The sequence below is a fragment of the Anguilla anguilla genome, chromosome 1 (genome assembly GCF_013347855.1).
Source record: "Anguilla anguilla isolate fAngAng1 chromosome 1, fAngAng1.pri, whole genome shotgun sequence".
NCBI lineage: Eukaryota > Metazoa > Chordata > Actinopteri > Anguilliformes > Anguillidae > Anguilla > Anguilla anguilla.
The window spans coordinates 20343074-20361700 of NC_049201.1; the positions used below are offsets into that span (position 1 = coordinate 20343074).

Below are 18627 nucleotides of genomic sequence, written 5' to 3' on the forward strand. Positions count from 1 at the left end.
GATTACATTTAACAACACTGAGGTAGGGTTTCTGGGAACTGTATATGGCATGTCTCCCTACAGAGCAAAACAATAATTGCATCGCATTACCCTGTCCTGTAGTAACAGTTTCCAATTCCCCAGTAATGCGAAGCTGGGTGTGTCCATAACCTTTTTTAGACTATGGAATATGTTGGGTGGGGGTACAAGGCATTGGAACAATTTCTGTTCCCTTCCACCAAATCCACTGCTGCGTTATCTTCCATCTCTTCCTCTTGTCCTCCCCATCCTTTGCCTGGTTTATACAAATCCTCAAAATCTCACCCCTTGACCCACTTTCAGAATTGCATAGCGAACAGTGAATCACCTCAGACACTAGTGTGATCGTGGGTGGCTGGGGCAAGGCAGGAGGCTTAGCGTGCATTATTCTCTTTTCCTTTTCTTTGCTGTATAAGGTGGGTGCTGAGCTCCGACAACATTGTAACTGTAGACTATTGCGACAGGGCTGAGTACAGCAGACAGTGGTCTCTGTTGCAATGGAAGATGGAAGGCATTGTGAAATGTTGGGTGGTGTGCAAGGCCAGTGCTGTATGGGTCCTGCCTGTGGAAAGGTGCAGGAGGCAGGAGCAGTATGGTTTGTAGAGAGAACATGTTTATAGTACTTATTGGAGAATGAGAGGAGGTTATTCATGACTGATAAAGATTGGGTAAAACAGAAACAGCTGAACATCATAGCTGACGTCAAAGGTCTGGTAAAATAGAAACTGTTAAACAGCATGAAGGTCTATAAGAACGTGGTAAAAAAAAAAAAAAACCTTTAACAACGTACAAGTCTGTAAAGTTTTCGTAAGCCAGAAACTGTCAAACTGCATACTAGTCTATTGAAGTCTTCTGACTGAAGCCCGGATAAGTTCCTTGTTTTGTTGTAAAGTGCTGACCTTACGAGGTTAGAGTCACGACTGGATCATAGATGCCTGTGCCATGTAAGCATTGGCTGCTTCTGATTTCATTGCACACTGCACTGTCAGGATATTTCTGACAGTCATAAATTCTCATTTTGAGATGCCTGTTTCCTGCATTGTACCACCTGTGCCACCATAGGGTGGAGGGGGATTAGGGGGTATACGCTAAACTGGGAAGTTATAGACAGCTGGAGGCTGGGGGGCGATTGGATCCCCAGCAGGACACAACTGTGCCCGACAAGGTAGTGGTGCTCTCTTGAAGAATTCCACGTTCTCTTTGCTATGGCTCAGGTCTAAGAGTAAGTCACGACTGTGGATGGACACTTCTCAATGATGGCCTTTACGTTTGCTTCACCAATGGCTAAAAACGAATAACTGTACGCTAATACTAATGCACTGTATAAATGGGTTACCGTGTAACCTTTACACGGTTCTGAGAGGTTCTTTGACCAAACCAGTTTAATCATTCTAAGACATGAGAAGGGATCGCTCCTGGTGAGTCTTTTTCTAGGTGGTAATATACAGTTAAACAAGACCAGGTCAAAACCTAATGTATGGCTGGGCCTAACCGGCCGTCCAATGGTGTAACTTCATCAGTCAGTCACTCAGTCACAGACATGCGTGGTGTAACTTCATCACTCACTCAGTCACAGACATTCGTGTTTATAGGGCTGGCCCCGCTGTTGCGGTCCAGCCAAAAATACACACAGTAAAAGTGGTTGTGCAGTACAAGGACATAAAGCACGACAGACTGTTCTCAAGTGATCAGTTTACATTTTATTACTTTCTTTCCAAAGAAAATAAACAAATGTTAGTAAAATAATCAAGGAATCCACAATTAGCTCTTCTTGTTAAAACTTCATTTTGAAACATCTTGTACAACACTTTTACAAAACACTGAAAGAATAAGCAAACTAAAACACCTCAATAAGAGGCTCCTAGATATCCAGCCTCCATTCACCTTCATTGTTGAAAGACTTGAGCTACCCCTCCAAATCCGATACCTGAGAAAGGTCTACTCACATATTTAACATCTGTAAACTACAATGGCCTTCCCTGGTTGGAAATCTTTAAAAGAGCTAGGTCCCAATGTAGGAAGGTGAAGAGACCATAATGTTAAACAGCAACTCACAGTACTCACTTTTGACCAAGTGACTTCAAATACAGCAATGCATCAGAACAACACTTAACCTTATAATATACACGTGAGGGATTACTGAGATTTCTCCTCTTAATGCTTGTTACAGCTGTCTAGTTACCTTTACAGAGGGAGTCTGAAAATGTACACAGCTCTGAAGGAATCACAGTCTGTTATGGCAGTGTTTGGAGTCTCTGTTTTTATACACGTCTCTGAAGGAATCACAGTCTGTTATAGCAGTGTTTGGAGTCTCTGTTTTTATACACGTCTCTGAAGGAATCACAGTCTGTTATGGCAGTGTTTGGAGTCTCTGTTTTTATACACGTCTCTGAAGGAATCACAGTCTGTTATAGCAGTGTTTGGAGTCTCTGTTTTTGTTAACCATTTAAAATTGAAGGACATAAATGGTCATGAAGAGCAAGCAGATGAAAGGTTTGCGGATTCAAATTTTCATTGTCAACAGCACATTGACACCCACAGTTGAATTATAGAGACACACTCGTGCTTCAGCCAGCTTATTCAGAATCCCGGTGCTCTCAGTAATAGACATACAGATCAGCAAAGACACTCTGGGTAACTTCACTTAAAAGGACTTACCCAGAGAAAGGCACTGGAGCACACGGATCTTCTTTAAAATTATTTATTATACAAACACGACCAACGTTTCAGCGCTACTGCGTCTTCATTAGGGTCAAAACAACAGTGACTTGGATAGAGACCAGATAAATAGCCTCACCTAGACTTCACCTGTGTTTCCTATAGGTGGAGCGGCGAAGGTACAATTATCCAATGCTGTTAATTCACAAAAGGTCACACGAAACATAAATTAAAGATACAGTTATGCAAATAAATATAGAAGAAAACTATATTGCAATCAATATATCCAAGTCATTGCTGTTTTGACTCTGATGAAGACGCAGTAGCGCTGAAACGTTGGTCGTGTTTGTATAATAAATAATTTTAAAGAAGATCTGTGTGCTCCAGTGCCTTTCTCTGGGTAAGTCCTTTTAAATGAAGTTGCCCAGAGTGTCTTTGCTGACCCTCAATTGAATCCCCAGACTTCTTTCTTATGCAAACCTACATTTATACCTGGCTTCTGTACAGTGGTTTCCTCTCATGAACCCTGACAATGCCAAATGTCCCAAGGACTCAAGTGACTCAAGTTTGGGTTAAGAGTAATCTGACTGGACGTTATGTCTTACATGAAAATATTATCAAACTTAAAACATTTCTCAAACATTACTTTCTTTATAAAAAAAAATCATACTGGTGAAAATATATATAGTGTTGTTATTAGCCTGAAAAACCTTGCTCAAGTTTATTTGGTTTTAAACCCTGTAGCATATTGTCATATGTGGAAAAACACTTTTTAAAAACAAAAATTGCATTGTAATCTGAATTCAGTGCACGCGTTTCTGTACTGTCCAATTATTGTTTTACAGTATTGCTCGTTCATCAATCTACAAAGAGTGCCAGGTAGTTATGAAATGGTGTGTGCACTCAGTGAACATCGACACAATGCAATGTCTGGGACATAAACAGAGCTAGTGAGGTATATGGCTTTAAGAATGAGGTATGCGTTTCTTCCTGGAAGTTGCACAGTGATATATGGGATGCAAACAATGTGTTGATTGTCATACAGCAAACCAGTTTTGTTAGTCTAGACTAATTGAGTTTTTCCTTCTATCACTCACTAATACATTCAGTCTGTTGGTGTTCCTTAATGGCAAACACAAACGGACAAAAATTCTGACGACGTACGTGCATACTGATTCACCGCAGTGCCTTGTGTTCCTAGCTAAGGAAGACATCAGTAGCAGTAACTAAAGCAGTGAGTGTGGGAGAAACCCTGAAGCAATGTTTGAATAGCTGGTGTCAGAGAGTGATTGATTGTTTGGTCAGAAATGAACAAGCAAACCAGCATTCCAGCTCTGTAGGGGATCATATGGTGGCAGCATGAATCATAATAGCCTATCTTTCAAAAACGGAATTAAGAACACCAACCCCTTTTCCCTTGCTGCGCGAGGTTCCGGAATGATCTATGAAACGGGTGTAGACAGGAGTCTCAAAGTGCTTCTAGCTTCCAAAGAATTGGCTTGCGCAGCACTGGAATTGCGGCCCTCCCAAGGCCCTCGTGTTGGAGGTGGTCGAGAGTCATGATGTGGAAGGATGTATGAGACGGGGGAAGGAGGGGGGTTTGTGGTGGGCGAGGTAGCGACAGGGCACTCAGGGCCGCTCGATGAACCAGATCTCATTTTGTCGGTTGGTGGCAGCCGGGTTGGTGTACCCAGCCACGATGAAGGAGTCATTCAAGGTGATCTCGGGGGAATCCAGAATCTCGGCCATCATGTTGATCTGGTATAAAATGGTTTCTTCGTTTGTTGGCCCGGTGAAAGCCCTGGGAAAACAGAAGGATCGAATGAACAGCAGCAATTTATTATGAACATGCTCGTGCTGCCTAAATATTATCTTCAAACCCTGTCTGCTACTCAGTGCAGATCGCAAGAGTCAAGGAAGTTCAGTCAGTGGCCTACTAGTCGCAAAGGTTCATGGTTGGTGTCTAATTTAGTTCTGAAAATGCACGTAAATCAGTATAGTTCATTTGAACAGTTCCGAGCAATGACTACTAACAACACGGTCTATGTGGTCTATGTGACTCCAGCTGCTATTGGTTCTGGACAAGAACCGTTTGAGCCCAGGGCCGTAGCTCCATTCTCACCTTGTGTAGACAATGGTGGCGGCCCACTCCTGGATGACAATGTCTGCGTCATAAGGGTGTGGTGGCTGGGCTTGGAGGTGGGTGGGTAAGTGGTAGGCTACGGTCACCTCTCTGGACATGGTGTGGTGCTGGTCATCCGTGTTCACCACCGTCACAATGGGAATGGTCAGACCAAGATAGCTACCTGCAGAGAGGAAGGTGTGTTATCAGAGAGAGTCCTAGCCTCGAGCCCTTCTTTTGAGCTGGGTTTATGCTTCTCGTGGAAACTGGTGCGCGGGAGCCAAAAAGACCGTCCACGAGGCATCTATGTGCCTCAAAATTTGAAACATTGCAGACTGGACGTGCCAGGTGATTGTCAAACTTTTTTGGTGATTGGTTCTCGGTATGTGATAGCCAAAAGTGTTGGAGTATTATGACAGCTCTTCATGAAAGTGCCTTGGATGAGACCTACATAGTATGTATGTTTTTTTCATGCACACACAGACCACATTGAAGCCTTCAGAGGAACTGGTATCATTCCTCTGCAAATATTAGAACAGAAGGGGAGCCTCGACGTTTAAATCAGGGCAATCTGTCTCTGACTGAACAGGAATACAAGAAGGAAACTATTAGGTGTCAGGGCTGCTATGACAAATGGCATCAGAGGTTTTTCTAGAGAAGCTTAACATGAAGGTGCATACAGAGTCTAAATACACCATATTTCCTTCCATTTTTACTGTTTGGCCAGAATATTAAACCTTAGAAAATATTGGATAAAGTTTACTTACTGTTTATAAATCATGTGCAAAAATAATTCTGTCTGGTGTTGTATTGGATTTTGTCTGCATTTTTGACAAGAGGTCTAGGGTGCATTTAGAGAGCTGGAATATGATGTACTTTCTTTCCCTTGCTAAGGGTGGTGGTGCCACATTGATATAGGGGATCTTTGGGAGCTTTAATATTGCTCTCTAAGCCAACCCTCCCCTGCTGCAGTGAAACAAAAAGAATCAGTGTAAGACACCTGTGGAGTTCTGCTGACAGATGTATCTCATGAGCTTCATGAAGCCATAACAGATGCTCTGCTCATAAGTCTCCTCATGGACCGTGGCACAGGCCCAGTAGGCCTTCTCATAGTGTCGCTTCTCATAGAGAACCTCCCCACACTGCAACAGGACAGAAACACACACATAAATCAGCCTGGTTGGACTGTTCATGTGACTACAGTACAAAATTAATCATTTATACTTCATATAATGCAGCATTTCAATAGGTTTTACTGTTTAGTGTGACGGTACCATAACTACATATTCTAGAAGTCAGCCGTACTAATTGTCAAAAGTGTGTTGATGAAACTTACAAAAACAGAATTGTGACTGCCCAATGAACTAATTTCACAAAAGGTTCAGAATTTGCATATTGGCATGAAGACCAGGAAGAGGGGAGAGACATCGGTCCAAAGGCTTTGTATGAATGCCATGTGTTCAGCCTGTTCTCACACATGGCCCTGACACAAATGTCTTTTCTCTCTTCAAATTGGTCTTTATGCCAGTATGCAATTACCTTACCATTGTAAAACCACTTATACCGTTCACATCCATACAATCTAATCACAAGAGAAAGGTACATATAACTGTAGAACTATCGATACCAAAACTCTGTCTATATGTGGAAACAGAGATGAGCTCATCATAGCCAAGCCTTCTCCCGTTCTCAAGCTCTTTTCCCGCAGCTTGTGGTAAGCCCATTAGACAACGGTATTTATACCTCCTAAAGGAGACTAGATGGATTTTAGCTGAGTGGCCAGGCTGTGCTGAAAATAACATGGCCGCCACTCACATGAATGCACACTTGTCAGTTGTTGTGAAGAGCCTCCAGATTCTAGATCAGTGCACTGACCCTTAGCCTCTTGGCCAGTACACTTGTTTGAACATGCTGGAATATTTGCAGCACAGTGCGCACTGAACTCTAAATGGCAAAACTGCTTAAGAATTTCAAATGGGATAAAAGCATGAATGATACTCGATGCTATCTAGGGTGTAGGTAATCAGAGCACTAGTTACAACTTAGTCAGGAAAATGGTGAGCATTGTTGGGCTGAATGGCCTGTTCTCGTCGTTATGTTATGCTAGGTTATGTGTTCAGTGAAGCGCGTGGCTTAGGGGCTACACCAGTGGTAGGTAACCATGGACCTGGAGAGCCGAAGATGTTTCTGTGTTTATCCCATTCAAACTCAAACTGTTAAAATTATTCAGCTAAATGAATGCAGGGAACTACATGGCTCCGAGCACACAGTCCCCTGTGTTCATTTAATTGAATCAATTTTAACAGTTCAGTAATTACTTGGCATCCCATCATTCGGCGAGACCATAACCGTCTTTGACACCGCAGGGTTCTTAATCCAGTCATGCGTTTCAGAGCTTGAAATGGGACAAAAATGACAGAAGTGACTCCAGGGCCAGGGTTTCCTACCCTTGGGCTAAAGCGCTAAAGTAGCCCGAGAGCTCTGGCTCCGTGGGCTGGCACAATGCACGCAAACCCCGTGAGAACAGAGAGCGCGCGATTGCGAGCGAACACTGTTTCTGCTACGTTCCCTGCGACGGAACGTGAGCCGATCCACCCCGAAGAACACTGCGACGTTAAAGCTGAGAGCCTGCCCGTGCGACCCCTGCAGTGCCCCCGCCCTGCCGTCAGGCACCCTGCCATGACCTGCAACCCGCTCCTGCTCTCCTGTAGTGCAGTGATGGAGGCTCTGTGCAGTGCTGGCTGTAGACTGATTATCAGTGCTGTGCGTACACAGCGATGATCACGCTGGCAGTGTAGATGGACAGTAGATCTGTATTTTCTGCTTCCTCTTCCCTCCGCAGTCCTAAAGCTCTGAGGGCTTCAGGATGGGAGTAATACACTCACACCTATACTACTACTCTCGGGAAGCAGCAATGCCAGAATTTGAGACTTTTTAGGACGAAACTAGTTTTGCGCACTTTTCAAACGTCACAGAATTCTATATTGATCATTTTCACCAAGAAAATGGCCAACCCAGGTCCTGGTTTTTGTTTTCACCTCAAATACAACAGAAACTTCAGACACAAGAAACCAGTTGAGGCGAGTTAACAGTGTAGTCGACTGCTTTACTGTAATTGGTCAGTTATGTGCCAAGTAACAACAAAAACCAACAAACCCTGCGGCTCTCCAGGACCCGTGCTGGCCACCTCGGATTTACATCATACCGGGTGAGCATTAAGGGATAGCAACAGCAGAAGGGATTACTGCGTGACTAATTGCATTACTGAGATTTTATCTGCAGCTGTGTGCTCCATTTTTATGTTTCCATGTATTTTTGCCTGCCTTGTGATTTTAATGCTTTCATTAGACTGTCCAGGGACTAAATCTGGCACATTTATAATAATGCACACTGTCCATTAAATAAATCTAACCAATACAAATGTGACTAGCACCTGCTTGGTTTGAGAGTGTTAATGGAACACTTGACAGTTACATAGTGACCCAGAAGGTTATTAAACCACTTTAACAAGTGGAAAAGCTCCCCTCAGTCCCCTGTGGCAAGGAAAAATATGATTGAGCTGCAGTGGACGCGGAGAGCTCAGAAGCCGCGTGTCGATGTCATCAGATGGTTTCATGACAGGCTTTTGCGTGTGTGTGTGTGTGTGTGTGTGTGTGTGTTGGGTCATGCATGCGAGTGCATGCGAGGGGCTTACCTTCTCCTTGCGGCTGATAAGGGTGAAAGGAACGCTTTCTCGCTCGTGTGTGCCTTCATTGTTTGTGGTCAGCTGGTAGATTGGCTCAGCCATATCTGGGGAGAAGGTCACAGATGGAAAGCGTGCATAAGGTCCCATAAAAACCTTTGTTCTCACAGGCATCAAGGCTGAGGAATTTAGAGTTATGTGGAAAATATGGGACGGAGGTGAGGTTTTAAGAGGTTTAATTCCCAGATCGTAACTACAGTTTTACTCTGAAGTATGCTATGCAGGAAGCCCTGTTATTATAATGGAGAAAAGTTGTTTGTTTCAATTGAGTTTTATCATTATTATTGCTAAATCTACAGAATGCAGTTTCCCTTCCAAGACGGACAATTCCCAACCGATCTAGCACTGAAAAGTTTGTGAGCCACACTTATCAGTGTTCTGTGCGGATTGATTATTCCCTCAGGGAGAGGCGGAGTTTAACATGCTTCTGTCCAACTGGCTTTTCTCAGTCAGTAGTACCAGGGCTCATCTGCCCCAGAGAGAGAGAGCCGGAAGGGAGTTATTTTCTGCTGCCTTCTACCGTAGCAAAAAATAGCAAGTGTGACATGCAGTACGTGTTGGAGCACGCTGCCAAATTGCGGTCCTGTCAGTTCAAAGACGTGCAGCCAGCCGTCGGTTCATTCTGTTCTGCAGTCCATCAGCTGAACTGTGCAGTCACTGCGCTGGAGGACTGCGCTCTTTACCCAGCTGGTGCAGGCAGACTGCCATTTCATAGTTGAAGAGTCACTATTGTGCAAGGAGGTGGAGTGTACACTCCCCTCCTTCCCTGGGTGACACTATGGTCAGTTGTATCACAGAATTTGAATGGGTGCCATTTAGGTGCCTATCTGTTGTCTATCTATAGTTACTTGCATCCAGGTTATATGTCTGCTTATTTCTGTTTTTATAGAATGCACTTTCAAATATGCCTATGAATTCATTTCCGTCCTTTTTAGACATAATTATTTAAAAGAACACTTACGGATAAGGGATCACGAGAAGTGAAATGGTGTGAATCAAAAGGCTTCATCAGAAAGTTTGGTATTCTGTTTCCTTTAATAACGAGGATGTCTTGCAGGTGTTGGGCTTCTGCATGTGGCTGTCATTGTGGGATTAGAGGGCTGTAAACAAGCTTGGTTTGAGCAGTAAGTACAGGGAAGGTGAGATAAGCCAGGGGTACACATGGCAAATTCTGTAAATCATTGATTAGCATCGTTTCTATGAAAACCAAATCGCCTTTACTTTTGAAAAATTAACCATGAATGAAGAAGCTCACAGCTTCCCAAGCCACATAATGGGAATCTCCAAGAGGCAGAAATCCGGAATATCTACATGCGCACTTCGGAAGGTAGTTTTGATGCCAAAGGCCCCCCAGGCCTGTGAGCAGTGCTAAGCTTTACATTCTTTATCAGCAGCGTTCCCAGGGTGTGTGAAAGTCCAGGCAGTCGGAGACTGGTACCTATAAAAAGCTTTATCTGTCTGCTCCCCCCACCCTTTCAGTCCTTGACCCTCAAATGGCAGGGAGACAGAGATGCCAACTAACCCTACAGCAGTGTCCAGGTAGTGTACAGCCTCTTCACCCAGTCCTCTGCTCTCGACATGGCAAACTTATAACTGCCGGTAAAACCTGTAAAATGTCATTCATAATAAGTGCATGTATTCATGTACTAGCCCAAGGAACATTACAGGCCATGGAAGTAAACTGTCCTCGGTGCCCCTGACATCTGCAATGTTAGAAAACCTGGCATGATTCTTGATATTTTTGCTAGTTCTGCACTGTGGCATAATAATAAAGCAAGCAAAACATTTTGCAATATTGGCTCAGAGGTGCTGCTGAAATCCCAGTTGGGCGGCTCATCCTGCTCAAGCCAAATGAGACGAAGGATCGGTTTTTATAGAGCACTGCGATGACCTCACTTCTGCCTGTGTTGTTTTGCACTCTCACCGTGATAATGAGCCAATCTACTGTGGAGTCCGTAAGTATTCGATGATGGCACAATTTTTGTATTTTGCCTCTGTAATCCAGCACATTAGATTTGAATCCCCCATGTTGGGGGAGCAAAAGTATTTGGACAAATGAACAATCTCCAGTAGTCGTCATATTTGGTCATTTAGGTTGGCGATCCTTTGCGTTCGATGACTGTCTGAAGTGTGCGACCCATTTACGTCACCAGATGGTGATGCTCTGTCATACTTGAATTTTGGGATCTCTTAGACATTTAATTCCTTGGGCTAACTCTGCGCTCCATACTCAAGTCACAGCCATAGACTGGAATAAGTTAATGTCTTCAGTGTGGAAACCAATAAATAACAGCTGTCCTCAGCGTAAAGGAAGCCACAGTGTTTCAAGTCTTTCCCAATCAAATGAACCTTTGCTGTGTAGAATTACACGGGTAATGCAGACATTTGTTAGCGCTTTGTTCTTCATCCAGTGCCCTTATTTTACACTTTGGTCACAGGCTATAGTGAACTGACTCCTTGAATGAACTAGCCCAGTGTCTTGCTGGGAGAGGTCATATTCTGGGGACAGCTGGGCAGAGCCCGGAGCACCTCCTGACGCCCGGCTGTGTTCTACACTTCACACACGGCATTCCAGAGGTAGCAAAAGTAGGTCAGCCCTGCATTCCACCGCTTTTCCTGGCGTATGGGTGTTTCTACACACGCTGCGGCTGGTGGGCGCTGGAGTGGCGGGTGGAGGGCGGAGGGCGGAGGCCTCCATTTTGCTCCATCCCGAGTTCAGCAAAGCACAGAGTATCCTCCCGAGGAAGGAAAAAAAAAGGTCACTGGTTGCCTGTTCACCAAGGAAAAGGAGCTCTTGGTCCAATCTGACGAAACTGCAGAGTAACTGATTTTATCAAGCTCTGCGGTGCCCCCATAAGGGAGTGCTAGTGGTCTCACCTTAACTAACTGATTTCAATACTTGATACATTCGTTTGCGTGCTGTAAGTGGCAGAGGTTCTACTCAGACAGGGTCTTAATATTTAGATTCTTTAAACAATTTCTTTTTAATCTCTACTTGGAGCCATGACTTCTGCATTTTGAGATACTGCTGTGCCACCGACACCCGCTAAACACGAAGCACTGAAGCTGAAGCCTCTGCAGTCCTCCAGACAGTGGTATGCTGTGACAAGGCCAGTACCGACCCAGCTGCTACATACTACTGGTCACAATGCACTACAACCTTGGGATATAGGGATATATAGTTATGGGGTCTAGTCTGTTGATGACTTGTGTACACAAATACTTCATGAAAGATATTTCATGTTGTAAAAGAATTGCTAAGGAATATTTTCTCAGTTCAACATTTAAAATTTACTGTTAACTCATAGCAATTAGAAAACAAACAACATGAAATCCAGTAAGTCTTGCTATAAAGTGTTTTTAATGGCAGGCAACTATCTTTGAATCAAAAAAACCTTTTCCTTAAATCTGATGACTCTGGTGTAAAATGTCTGGTGGTGAGGAAATTGGACTAAAGGCAACCATGCTGCATGCAAGGTAAAAGAGATATTGACCTGTCTGTTCTCTTGGCAGAAACTGATTAAAAACAAAGCCAAAAAACAGATTTGTTTAAAGTCAGTTTGGCCATAGTATTGCACAGGGAGGGAGGGTTCCCACTGGCAGGATATTGCACAATACTTTGTTTATTATCGACTCAGTGACCCAGTGGATTTCACCCTAAGTGTGTCTGCACCAGCTGTATAAGTGCTATAAATGCAGTCCTCAAGCCCCAAGGCTATGCAGTTCACCTGGTAACTGCAGAGTGAAAAATGAGTGGCTAGCAGGAACTTTCCAAAGAGATTAGTTTGTCCTCTCCCTCAAATAATGCGCTCCAATGCTGAAGGTAATCGAATGCAGTCAAATAAAAGCTTCACACTCGGCTCTCATACCACCAGCTTCAACAGGGCATCCGGCTGCATTTTGATGTCAGACGTGAAAAGTGTTTCACTGAGCTTGGCCTGTAAAGGGTCTTTCAGATTCAGAATCTGCAGTGCAACTTCTGTGGCAGATACATCCTGCTCTCTTACCACAACTGCATGATTAAAGGTAGCGGTTTGCTTTGTTGCAAAAGGAAGCCACAGTTTGGCGCAAGGGTCACCTAAAATTCTCTCACATAAATGTTTGACACTTATCTTGCGAAAGGAAATAGGAGCAATGTTGTCTCAAGAGCTGGTCCAAGAGAGAAAAAACATGCTGCCCGCTGTAGCAATTTCGAGTACGCCAGCTGGACGAATTGACAGAATTCCTTATGCTCTTCAACCCAAACTGTGTAGTTGTGGAAGTACTTGAACATTTTGACTGCAGAACGCTCCCTGGAACAGTCAGTGGAAGCTTGTGGACAATATGCACAGCGTAGCCAATGCCCAAATGCTGCTTACCCAGTTTACCTGGCAAATTTCTCCAAACTTGTTTTTCCCTATGGGGCATGGTCATTGCAGAGGTCAGTTTGGGGGAAAAAAAAAAAAGAATCATGAATACATGCAGCTGTTACAGACGCAGACAGGTCCAGGACGAGGACACATTGCAATGAATGAGAATCCAAAGAAGGGAAATTTGTGGAAAAACAAGGATGAGGGGAAAATGGGTCTGTTCTGGGAAAAACGGGTCTGGTCAGCTATTTCTTAGTGTAACTGTCGTTTCTTGTTTACAGCCATTTTGGTTAGTTTCTAAAAGTTCGAGATGGCAGCTGTCAACAAAATGCTGTACAGGGTGCACTATGAAATGGAAATCCACCAGTTACAAGTATGAGCACATGCAGAATTCCAGATTGATTTCATGAAAAAATACCCCAGTATTACTCAGACACTTGCAGTGTACTTCTCTTCACCATCAACATTTTATTGTATAGAATGTATGCTACATTTAGCCTATAAATGTAATTTTCATACATATTGCGCCTCCATATTACTTTAATAGTTAATCAAATCAGCAGACGATATGGACTAATTTACACAAAGAACTGCTTTTAATCTACAATGCATGTACTGGCTCACATGATGCACGTTTGGATGGCTACAGTTTAATAGAAAATAAACAAATGCTGACTCAAAGACTACACTCTTTCAAAATAAAAGGGCATTTTATGTTCTCTAGCTAGTCTTGAACTCTTCGCTCTTCCAACTATCGATCAAGGTAGTGCAGCGTCCATAATAAGCAGTACGTGGTATTTAAAATACACTGAAATTGTTCTAAATATATTGAGTAAATATTAATCGATGGCTCGATTGCAAGCCACCTCCGGGCTCTCTTGCATCTGTGACTGCGCGTAAAATCACAAGGAATCATTTCACTGCGATATTTGCTTACGGATGGTGCTGAATTTATGACACGCTGGATTTAACTCATCAGTACTTATTAAACATTGAAATGCATTTAGGGATGTTCTAAGACGCTTTACTCAACAACTGCTTATCAAAGCCTGGTAAACAATGAGTCAGAAACTGCAATATTTGTACAGATGAAGCTTCGCAAGAGTACTAACAGTGCGCAAAACACGAGAAAAGCATTTTAGGAAATATGCCTTTTATGCTCGTTTAGCACTGTTTTTTTTAACGAGGCTTAAAAAAGTGTGTGATGAGTGCAATATGTTAAAGAACGAAACATTTTAAGAAAAATACATTTGCTACTTTACCGTTGTTTTTCCTACTCAATTCGCTGGCTTAATGTACCCAAACAAGGAGCAAGAATGGATTAGGAAAACAAGGTTTAAATACCATAAAATGAATTCTAATTCTATATTTAAAAAATGATAGTCGTCATATCTTGCCATGGCATACAGTTTTTAAAGTTTACGTTTTGTAGTTTTCGGTATTCACACAAACCTGAAGCACAAACAACACGTTTGGCAGTTCCAACATACGGAGCGCCAGCCCCTCGGTCTTACCTCTGGGAACTTCCACTTGATGTCCACTCGCGGCATCTTGCCAGTAGTGGAGCAGTCTGTCGGGCTCATCTTCTTCCATAACCTGGCCCCCTTCCTCCAAACTACCATTACCCGAGTCTGAGAGTTGGTCCTCCGAGAATGATTCTAGGTCTTCCAGTGTGATCATCCCAGTTTGTGGTCGCGAACCATCGTTTCCGTAGCCCTGGCTGTCGCTTCCACCGCCACCATGTAGACGACAACCTCCTGGATCCATTGTCGCCTCTGTACGGAATAAGTATTTCCACAGAGAAAAAGTCAAATTATGTCTATGCGGTTCGGACGGTCAGCTGTGTTAGGATCCTTCAGCGCTTTCTTCTTCTCTGTGCCCCTAGATAGATGGCTCCACCGCCTGTCCCAACTACAAATTTTCAAAACTTTGGTCTTACTCTGCTAATCATGGCAGTCACTCGACCTGTTTGTGTATGTCGTGAAGAATTTTCTTTAATCTACATTGTAGTAGACCCTTGTAATTACTGATGATATTTGACATACGCCTACCGATTACTACGAACAATCTGGCCCCGGTTCGCTTGTGAATACGTGTTGTTTTCCATGCATTCGGCGGTTCAGCTTATAAGAAGCCATGGTGGTCACATGACTTAGCCTCCTCCCCCTTCATAAGACAATGGACGACATGCTTCGAAACTCAATTTGGCCGGGTACCGGGCCGGGAAGGAAAAATACCTGCTTCTTGCAAGTTAAAATGTAAAAACTATTCACGTGAAAATGCATGGCCGTGCGAAGACCTATCGTGGGGCGGGTGTTCGATGTGAGAAAATCGCACACCAACACCGAAAAACTGTTTTGAGACACCCTGTTATTGTACAGAATATATTTTACCAACATGAATGAATGAAAATTAATGACAGCAACAATAATGATACAAATATTAATTAAAAAAAAATGAAATCAAAGGGGCATTTGTGGCAAGGGGTGCAGGTGCTTGAGCACCCTGCTCTCCCCTCTGCTCATGCATGTGTAAATGTACTGTGTAATTTCCAGTTTGCATCAGAGAATATTTAAAAAAAACATAACAAAGAACCCCTGGACCTTCAGTGTATTTTTTTTGGATGTAATACATTGATGCTTGCTTTTATTGGTTTTGTTCTGTAGTTGGTTTTGCGAACAATGTATTGCATTTATTTATGGCAGGAACAGAAGCCAAATGGAAATGTAATGCAACCAAGAAGGGGCTGTATAGCTTTTGCAGCTTTTCTTATTGCACATTATCGCCATCCACAGGTTGCATTGGGAGTTGCCTCCAAGTCGCCTGTTTCCCAACTGCTACCTGTTCAACTGCCTTTGGGCACAGTACGTTTTCTGAGATACTATGGCTGAATCTTTTGTGCGTCCGCTAAACTGCGTTGGATTAGTCATGGGTGTGTTGTTCTCTTTCAACAAGTGACTGTGTCCCTGCAAAAACAGGAGGGCATTTGGTGATGAGTTTGCAGAGAGAAATTAACTGATAGAAACATTTTTTAATGGGTCCCTTGTTAAATGGAACACCCCCTGTGAGCTTGACTGCCTTCTCTGCATGGAACTGCTGGAGAGCACAGCCCTCAACATCATTATTTCATTCCTCTCTCGACTGCTTTCTGACCTGCTTTTCCTGCCCCCGCCCCCTGCTTGTTGTTTGCAAAGCAGGGATTTGTCGGAACCCTCTTGACCCCTGCCCTTTTCTCCCCAGACCCAGGGGCTGGGGAGGATTAAAAAGGTATTTTTCTTCACGATGCATTCAAGATATTTGTAAGCCCAACTAAGTGTGAATTATTGATGGATTAATACAAGGAGGGTGGCACGTAGTCTAGGTGTTAATGATGTCAGCGCCATGTGGTACTTAAAGCGAGGGGGTCAATCTCGCAGACGCACAAAGAATCGTATCCCTCCTCACCTTGAATAATAGGCCCGGATGTACAAAGCATTTGTAAAGTATACGAAGAGTACAAAAAGCAGTAGCCCCCAGCTGTCTCACGCAGTATTTATCCTCTGTGATATTCAGCAGCCTTCGCTATTCTCAAAATAGCCTGTGTCATACCCACAACAGTCACTTAATCTGGGTCAGATGGAAATTCAGTTGCACTGTGTGTTTTGATCTGCGTAGTCTTTTGCACGTTGGATGAGACAGCCACACAATTAGTCATTAGTCATTCTCAATTGTGCTAAATTACCCTAATTGGAAATTTATAGGAACCTCAGTGGATTTGTGCTCAAATACCTGAGTGGTGGTTCTGCAATGAAAGCATTATTGTAGAAGGAAGGTGCGATACCCATTAATAAGGTAGTCTATTTCTTGTAAAGAGTGAGTTGTGTGTGGTCTGAGATTCCCTGTCACAGTAGGTATTTCACCATGACTTGGAGTTGAATGCACTCAAGACAGAGGAGGTGACTGTGGACTTCAGAAAGAGCCCGTCATCACTGTCTCCCCTCACCATTCATAGCGCTGAAGAGACAGTTATGGAAAACTTCAAATTTCTGGCAACCACTGTTCTCCCAGGACCTGAACTGGGAGGCCAACAGACAGTAGCCTCCATTGTGAAAAAGGCTCAGCAAAGGATGTACATCCTGTGACGGCTGAGGAAGTTGAACCTGCCTCAGATGATAATGGCCCAGTCTGACACTGCTGTCATTGAGTCTGTCCTCACCCACTCCACAGTCGTCTGGTTCGGCTCAGCCGCAAAACATGACAGGCACAGGATAGTATCATCCAGACTGCAGGAAAGATTGCAGGCTGTGACCTGCCCACCCTCCAGGACCTGTTGGCTTACAGAGCCAAGAAGCAAGAGGACAATATCACTGGGGAGCCCTCTGCACCCTGACCCCACCACATGTTTGAAACCCTACCGTCTGGCAGGCGCTTCAGATCAATGGGTACCAAGACCTCCAGACATGGGAACAGCTTCTTCCCATGAGTGATTGTACTAATGAACATTCACACTGCACATCACAATCATCCAGCACCTCAGCAGTAACTCAGTATGGTCACATTACCTGCTGGAATCAAACATTTCACTTTGACTACTATAATGAAGATGTTTTCACGACATGTGCAATATAATGTACAACATGCGACATGATGAACATGTTTCATTGTTTTTGTCTTGACTGTTAAAGAGAGAACAGCTGATTAACCAGGTCAAATTCCTTGTGTGCATAAAGCCATACTTGTCCTTTAAAGTCTGATTCTGATTGGCTCTGAATTAGCCTACTTAATATTTGATAAGTAAGATGCTGCAGTGCAGTGCTTTTGGTTTTATCAGTTGTCTCCTGGTACCTAGAAGACTTTCATGAATCTGGCAGTCCTTACCAGCTTTAAGTCCTTTGTTTGGATGATGTGGAGTTGGGGGTGCCCTGCTGTCTCTGAGGATTTTTTCATCACCTGATTTCCTGGGTGACCCTGTTGTCAGAATCCAGTCATGATTGTAAGCACTAGCTAGTTCTCCTCAGTAATGCCAGGCCAGTGTGTTCCAGCTGAGCTGTAATGAACCATAAAGTGAGCAATGCTACCAGATAAGATTACACCTTTTGGGTAATTCAACAAATCACATTACTAATTACATTTTTAGTCATAATTTGTTATTTGTCATTCCCAAGTAATCTGACCAGAACGGGCTACAATGTGTTTACTTTTATACTATGCATGATCATCCATGATGGTCCTTCCAGTGTAACTTTATCGTTGTCCAGTCAGAGTAACAGTGATCATGCTCATGCTAAAGCTCAGTTGCTTTCTATACCTTGAACGTCTAATAGAGATGTTATTGATGCCTTGTGAGACACTACATCCATCCATTGAATGTTAGGCCAGTCTAACATTCAAGAACATTTATGGAGGCTTAGGAAATCATATGGCCCATATTCCGATTAAAGGCAAAACCTGGTTTTCAATTAGATTCAGTATTTTTCAGGAATTTTTATACCTTTGTCAAATGTGGCACTATGTTCAACTTTAAATCTGATTTACAGTCAACAGATTTGCTACTGTTGCTACGGGTAACCAGAAAGTTTGTTGTTTTGTATTAGTTTTATATTTGTACCTTCTGTATTCAACTACACTACTGACTACACATTTAGAATATTACAAATCTCTACAGGTTTTTGCAAGTCACAACACTTCACAGATTTATTACACCTTCCAGCCTCTTTGGATAGGTGAAGTTTCTTGGTCTGTATCAAGTTGTGTATTTT

At 43.3% G+C, this 18627-nt stretch overlaps 2 protein-coding genes across 4 annotated transcripts in view; one reads left to right on the top strand and one right to left on the bottom strand.

Moving 5' to 3' along the window:
- The window catches only part of fancm (FA complementation group M), a 50087-nt gene that overhangs the window by 4159 nt on the left and 27301 nt on the right, over window positions 1-18627 (top strand). The gene's annotated exons all lie outside the window — the stretch shown is intronic.
- On the bottom strand, window positions 1696-15020 carry soul3 (heme-binding protein soul3). Of its 2 annotated transcripts, XM_035417910.1 has the most exons (6): window positions 14941-15020; window positions 14404-14664; window positions 8493-8587; window positions 5799-5940; window positions 4799-4982; window positions 1696-4477 (listed from the first exon to the last, which is right to left on the bottom strand). In XM_035417910.1, exons 2-6 carry the CDS (start codon window positions 14654-14656, stop codon window positions 4306-4308), a joined length of 846 nt encoding a protein of 281 aa, XP_035273801.1. In that variant the 5' UTR covers window positions 14657-14664; window positions 14941-15020; the 3' UTR covers window positions 1696-4305. The 2 variants fall into 2 exon arrangements, with proteins under 2 accessions (XP_035273801.1, XP_035273791.1); XM_035417900.1 differs by having other exon boundaries at window positions 14404-15016.

Coding starts and splice junctions, on each gene's coding strand:
- soul3 (XM_035417910.1), bottom strand. CDS start 14,656: ATGGATCCAGGAGGTTGTCGTCTACATGGTGGCGGTGGAAGCGACAGC. Junction 8,588..14,403: donor TCAAGTGGAAGTTCCCAGAG/GTAAGACCGAGG, acceptor CCTTCTCCCCAG/ATATGGCTGAGCCAATCTAC. Junction 5,941..8,492: donor TTATCAGCCGCAAGGAGAAG/GTAAGCCCCTCG, acceptor GTCCTGTTGCAG/TGTGGGGAGGTTCTCTATGA.